General features: G+C 41.6%; 1 protein-coding gene across 1 annotated transcript; it reads right to left on the bottom strand.

The window, feature by feature from the left end:
• Nucleotides 1-2,539: 2,539 nt before the first annotated feature.
• On the bottom strand, nucleotides 2,540-4,982 carry LOC131242507 (F-box protein FBW2-like). Its single transcript, XM_058241197.1, has 2 exons — nucleotides 4,582-4,982; nucleotides 2,540-3,335 (listed from the first exon to the last, which is right to left on the bottom strand). The coding sequence occupies exons 1-2, from the start codon at nucleotides 4,950-4,952 to the stop codon at nucleotides 2,810-2,812; spliced, it is 897 nt and encodes a 298-aa protein (XP_058097180.1). The 5' UTR covers nucleotides 4,953-4,982; the 3' UTR covers nucleotides 2,540-2,809.
• Between the last annotated feature and the right edge of the window lie 1,927 nt (nucleotides 4,983-6,909).

The raw sequence follows: 6,909 nt of genomic DNA, 5'->3' as shown, positions 1-6,909 counted from the left end.
GAAACTATCAGATTAATCCCATTTCAAAGCATATAAATTGCCATGGTTCAAATCTTCTTTGAACAAGAAATCTGGATAACCTTCTCTTCAATACTACTACATCTATCAAGAAATGATTTTATTTTTTTTTTCTCCTTTTTCTTAGAACTTTTTTTCAGGAATGAAGTATTTTCTCAAAAAAAGAAAGCTACCATCGCAGCAAAAACAGACAATCTATATGTTTATCAAGGAGGCTTTCTAGAGGGCAGTTTTTGCCAAAAACTAAGACAGGCAAGGCTTCTACTTCCCAGTGGTAGCCAATCGCAGAAACCTTTGATAATTCCCTCCCCACAGTCAAGGAGCCTAGAAACTCCCTTACAAAAATCCTCAAACCTTCAGAAAGTGGCCTTTACGGAGATCATCTCTTCCATTAGGCGGGGTAGAGATGCTTTGAAATCATGCCTTTCTCGTCTCCAAACACCCCACCAACACCACAAAGAACAGTGATATAACAAAAATATGCCATCAAAATTCAGCTTCCAAGCTCCTGCTGTACAAGTCCAAGCATGTGTACATAAGGCTCTGAAGCTCACTACTTGAGACTTATATTCCAATGTCTGAGAAAATCAAGAAGCCTTGACATTTTAAAAATTCAATAACTTCGTCAATGGAATTCATCACATTCTAAAAATCTGACTGTTCTTTTATTTTCTACCTTTATAGCAGGTCGTTCCAATATGTGGCACCAGACACCAGAATGGATATATATTAAGCTCGTTCTTACGATACATGGTATGCTAGGGCATGTGGGTTGCTGCAGTACATACAATGTGCATGTACAACATAGTTTTATTTGCAAATTAATAGGTAAATATGAAAGGATAAATGTTATTATTATAGACACTGCATGTGTGCTTTTCTAAGCACACGTGTGTACGATAAAGCCCATGTACACACCACATGTACCAACATGGCACAAAGGTGCAAGATCCAATCCATACATCGGGTTGGTCGGCCCTTGTACATGTTTTCACAAAAGTAAATATGGTTAACTAAACATGTGGGACCCAATATTGGAAGCAGGTGGATGGGTTAGAAAACTTTGCTGAAGCCTTTCAGAGCCATGCATTTGTTTGCGAACTGTGGCCCATCTGACCAGTAAAGCAAGCTGATTTTTGGGCTAGGGCATCAATACAATGGTGGTGCCTTCTGATGTGTGGATTGCATCTCAGACTGGCGTGTACATGAGCTTTATGGCACTAGCGTGTGGGCCCGGCAAAGCTAACATTATGCACATGCTATTGCATAACTTGAAGTATAAATCTGTGTTTTAATTATAAGTTCACAACTTTGTAAATTATAGAATCATATTTTTTATATCTGTAAAAATAGCAATCAAGGTTGCAAATGGCCCATAATCTGGATCACACAATTCGAAACAGAAAACATAGGGGGATTGGCAATTTATGTTAACATTGTTCCAATCCTCCGAACAGAGCATGAAAGGGTCCATGCTAAAATCTTCCCTCCTTTGTCAAAGGAGCCCCAACCCCAACTTTGGGAGACATCACCCCATTGGAGAAGCCAATCGGCCCTAAAATGAGAAATGCATGTTTCGCAGCACAGTGGCTCCATGGTGCTAGCTAATGATTTTACCCTCCCTCTACTGACTAAAATATACCATCTCAACTACAATGCATCGGAAAGGCCCTCATCCAAAGCCAATTTATATGCCTCTCAATAGTGGACCACTGTCGATCTTCAATCCTCTTTCCCCTCATCCACTAAGATACTCCACAACAACTGTCTTTCTTGCCATCATTTAAATTAGACTTTCCACTTATTCTAATAAATGTTCTTAATTCGCTACAATATCATCGAAAACCCAACCCCTTGAAGAAACATCAGCAGCACTTGAACCAGGAACTAGCTTAATGAATGCAGTCTGCTTTGCTTTTAATAAATTTAATCACCTTCCAAAAAGCAAAAATAAAGTACTCGAATGGAAATAGAAATTTTTACTAGCTATATCAAGCAATTGTACAATGAATGCAAAGAATAGATGGAGAAAGGGAATGGTTAAAATTATCCCAGACTTCCCAATCACTACTGACAAACAAGCAGGACATGAATTTCCTAAACACACTGCAGTTCCTTTTTTCCTTAATTTTTTTAAAGAAGACAACTAAGTATTATAGAAAGCCAAAAGGCCAGAAAAACAGAAACACAAAGGCCCAATATGGTAAGTGATCCTCTCATCACTGCACCTTAGACAAGCCAAAAATGAAAAGCTACCAAGACAAGGCAGTTTCAAGGCCTACTCAAAACAAAAGCCAATCACCCAAAACACCACTCTTAGGTAAACCTATACATAGCATGTATAGTGACCAAGGTTAGTGTGTCATGGGAAGCCCTATTGTGGTTGTTAAACTATGCCGCAGGAAAATAGCATGGGTGAGGGAACTTCAAGCATTGTCGTCAATTTAATGAAGAATACAATGTGGAGGCTCCAGCGATTTATTTAGGATGTACATCAACAACAAAGTGTAAAATTTGGATATTAAACCAAGTGGAGGTTTATATGTATTGAACTTCCATACAAATATTCACATCAATTCCATTGATAACCCATAGTGTTAATATGACGCAAAGATATGTGCATTAACTGCAAAAAACTTACACAAAATATTTAACTCTCAAAATTACCTGTGGTATATACCCAAAGAACTTCTGTTATGTATCCTCAAAAACTGCATAGAAGTGTGTATATATATCTCTTAATTACCAGACGCCCAGCAAAAAGGAAAGACGTAGATAGCCAAACACCTTGCTAATCTGAGTAGTCAGAGGAACTGCCTGACTTGTCACCTTGGCCATCACTACCGCTGTCCGAGGAACTTGCATCATCGTACTCATCATCATCCCAGGGGCTCCTAAAGAACATAATCCTCTCACATCTCTCCTCGAGATCCCCCTCCATCTTCACACCCCAGCAACCTTGAATGTCAAGATGGCAGAGAGCCTTGCACTTAGTAAGGATGGCATCGAGACCATGGTCACTAAAAAGACCATATCCAAGCTCAAGGTGAAGGAGCCCTGGCATCGTATTGGCTACAGCCATCGCCTCATCTTCTACCGCCTTGCTTCCAAGCTCAATCTCCGGCGGGGGCATGTTCCTTCTCAGGTGAATCAGAGACTTGCAATGCTTGCCCAGCGCTTCGAGGCCTTTGGACGTGATTTTCACACAGTAGCTGATGTCCAAGACAGTCAACATTGAGAGTGATCCCGCATGCTCTACCACAATCTTATCAATTACCTGACTCATTGGAATCTTCAAGACCTTCAAACATTTCCCACTACAAAAGGGAAAGAAGGATGCTTACAGCTTGAAACACCATCATATGTCGAAAAGGCTTTAGGCAGGCGATTTAGACCATGGTTCCCATTTCCACAAAATTTACACAGAGGTCCAATATTCCTATTTCTGTGTCCCAGTGGTAGGAGACAACGTCCGTCTCTTTTTTCTTTAAATTCATAACTACTCAATTTCTACAAGCATTAGTGAAGATTGCTGGAAATTTTGCACATGGTTCAACTTCATCAGACAATGTACAGTTTGCTGATGAGTTTAGATTTCATGCATGTGGGACCATGGATCATATTGAATGATCTAAACCAGTGAAATGATGAACCTCACCGTAAATGGGGAATGACCTGGAAATCTTTCACATTGAAATATTATAACCCTTTAATATTTATCATGTTTCCCTGATGAATGTGAACTATTGCCATATTTTTCCTTGAAGCATTTATTCGTGGGCCACTACATCAAAGTGTAGTGACCTTATGATTTGGGAGATAAACAGGGCATCCCCCATTTATGGCGAGGCCCATTATATCAACAATTTTGGATCATCATACAATGGGCCCCAGCATGCATGGAATCCACCTTGTCAGCAAACCATACATTTGCTGATGAGAAGGATCCTATAGTTCCACCCAAATTCCCTACGATATAAGAACCATATTTTCAAATGTTCCAACCATAGTTGCGGAATTCACACATGGGTTGTCAGAATCTCCATCAAGTAACTCCAACGTTGCAGATTCGGTTACAGATAATCCTAGTATTCTCACATTCGGTTTCCTTCTCAACGAACATTCTATTCAAGGAAATGATCCTACAAGGAACTCCTACAGAAAAGATTCACTGTGGGTGAATCCTATCACGCTAATAGCGAGCATGCGGGGGCCACTTCCCAACGCAAACCGATAGGATCGAGATAATAATAACCCATAAACAACTTTCAATATGGGTGTTCCGGACTGGATTACTCCGTTTATCTAATCCTCCATGAATACACATCCATCTTCCCAATCACTGTTTCTATTCTACATGGAATGGAATTACAGATAGATTGCTCAAACCGCCTTTCTTCTATTTCATAAATGGACAAAAATACCCCTCCGTCATTTTACAGAGGCATTTTTCCGGTCCATTTACTTGGAGACTGACCAAATGCCCAAAACTACCCCTGCTGCAACTAGGGTTTGAGTCGTCCAAAGCACAGAAGAGAAAGCGAGTAGGGAAAGAGAACTCACAAGCTTGCGATAAAAGCGAATGTACGGTTGCCTAGCTTGTAAGCAGAGAGAAAACGGACGGTGCCTTTGCTGCGCCGTACAAGGTATCGGACGGCAGGATCGATAATTTCGGAGCGGTTGCAGCGTCGGCACCACTTCTCGATGTCGATCTCGGTCCAGCAGTAGGGCCCAGCAACGGTCTCACGCCATGAACGGCAGACAAAGGGAACTCGACGAGCCATCTCATCAGGAGGGAGACGGACGAAGATCAGAGCAAGGATCTCAGGACTCAGACCTTCCCAACAGCTGCAGGTCTGAGAAACCCTCTCTTCTCCATGGCTTTGGCTACTGCTGCTGTCGCTGCAGAGCCTCGCCTTCTTCTTCTTCTCCATCTCTCTCTCTCCTTCTATTTCTCTCCCTCCCACCTTTTCTCTTATATAGAGGTAGCAGCACCTGCGAGGAGGTTTTTCGGCACGTGAGAATGATGGCGAGGTTTTTGAATTGACGGATGCCGTAGGCTATTCGCGCCGACGAGTGAGCGTAGCCGCGATTCGCGGCACGCTTGCTGGAAAACGTGTGCAAGATAGGGACCATTATCATATTAGGTGAGTTCGTGTTCACGGTTTCCTTCTCAGATGATTGTTAGAATCACTCACACGTGCGGTGCTCGCTAGGTGCTGCCAAACTGCAGATCGCCTCAGCATCTCTTTTGAGTCGTGTGTAGTCCTTGGCCCGAGGATGGTTCATAGTATCCTTTGGCCCTCGATTCGTAGGGACGCCGGACGCGGATTGGGTACTGCCCCCCCCTAAACGAGCTCTATCTGCCCCTCACGTGGCGGGATTTGACTGGGTTCCAAGCCTGTATTACAGAATAACTTTCCAACCAGCTTTGTATGGGCCATCTTTAGCGACCACTGCCGTCCAATCATATCTTGCCATCTCAGAAGAGCTTGGTCCGTATAGATAACGTCCATTTACAGGAGTCTACATTTTATGCGGTTGTGATGAGAGTTGAATCTGCAAAAGCTCTCAGATTTGAAGATCCTTGCCATTCAATATTAGCCTTCTTCTCTCAGGACGTGGATCCGGGGAACCACGTAGTTGGATGGTTTTGAGAATGTAGGGCCCACCATGGTATATATATTTTACATCATACGGTATTTTTTTTGATATACTTTAATTAAGGGCATGAGCTAAAAAAAATAAAGAAGTAAATTTAAATTTCGAACACACCGAAAATGAAGAGGGGTGATTGAACACCCACCGTTTAAAACTTCATTGGCCACAAAAGTTTTGGGTTGAGATAATATTTATATATTTTCTTTCATTTAATTTTGTATAGCCTTATCAATAAGTTGAATGGTAAATAAACATTACTAACCTCAAAAGTTTTAACGGTGAGAGTTCAATTGTAAATATTTCAACTGGTGTGGACCACTTAAAATTTAGATCACCTTTAATTTTGGACTCATGCTCTACAATGAGCTGTCGAAGCCAATGTACTTGTGGATATAAAACATATTTATCACAGTGGGACCATGGCATCCTTCATGGCACGGTAAGGAACGCTGCATTTCTTCGTTTATCGTCTATTTGCATAACACCATAGAAGGGTACCATGGAATCAGCGATCGACCGTGGGTCCCGTCAAATCAACGGCCTCCGTCGAAGAAAAATGTTGGGTATGATATGCCTATCCACGGCCGAGGATCACATATTCCGTGGGTTCTAGGATGCGGATTTCGCGGTGACTTAAACCACGTAGCCAGATGGTGCCAGGGCTATGTAGGGCCCACTGTGATGTATATGTTTTATCAAGGCCGTCCATCCATTTTGACAGATGATATTAGGACAAATTAAATCATATCCAATGATAAAGTTGACTACACTACATGCAACGGTGGGGATAATAGCATCGACGGTTGAGATCTTTTTATTTGCCATCAAACCTATTGAAGTCACGCAAATATGCAGGAACCAAAAATACAAATATCAGTCTAAAACTTCCATGGACCAAGAAATTTTCAATCGTAGGCATTCGCATTGGCAAAATGTGCAGGCAGCCTAGATAAAACACAAATAAATATATGAAGACATATAGCCCTGACATCACAGGGTAGGGATTAGCTACTGATAGGTTGAGTACCGAGACTAGCTACGGCCAAGTTGTGCAGGAGACAATGACATCACTAAGTCCTGTGCACCTCACCATGATATATGTATCGTATCTACACCTTTCATCATTTTCCAAAATTATTTACAGCTATAGGCAAGGAACAAGTTAAATCTAAAGTTCCAATGGACCAAGCAAAGAAAATTGTAAGATAATAATACCTAAAGTTTAAAGCT

The sequence above is a fragment of the Magnolia sinica genome, chromosome 4 (assembly GCF_029962835.1).
Source record: "Magnolia sinica isolate HGM2019 chromosome 4, MsV1, whole genome shotgun sequence".
NCBI lineage: Eukaryota > Viridiplantae > Streptophyta > Magnoliopsida > Magnoliales > Magnoliaceae > Magnolia > Magnolia sinica.
Note: the sequence above shows the minus strand (reverse complement) of the source record. Positions and strands in the feature narration are given on the sequence as shown.

Excerpts from the sequence above, each read along its gene's own strand:
- LOC131242507 (XM_058241197.1), bottom strand. The coding sequence starts at position 4,952 with ATGGAGAAGAAGAAGAAGGCGAGGCTCTGCAGCGACAGCAGCAGTAGC. Across the intron at positions 3,336-4,581 it reads TTCGCTTTTATCGCAAGCTT|TGGGAAATGTTTGAAGGTCT; the intron begins GTGAGTTCTCTT and ends TCCCTTTTGTAG.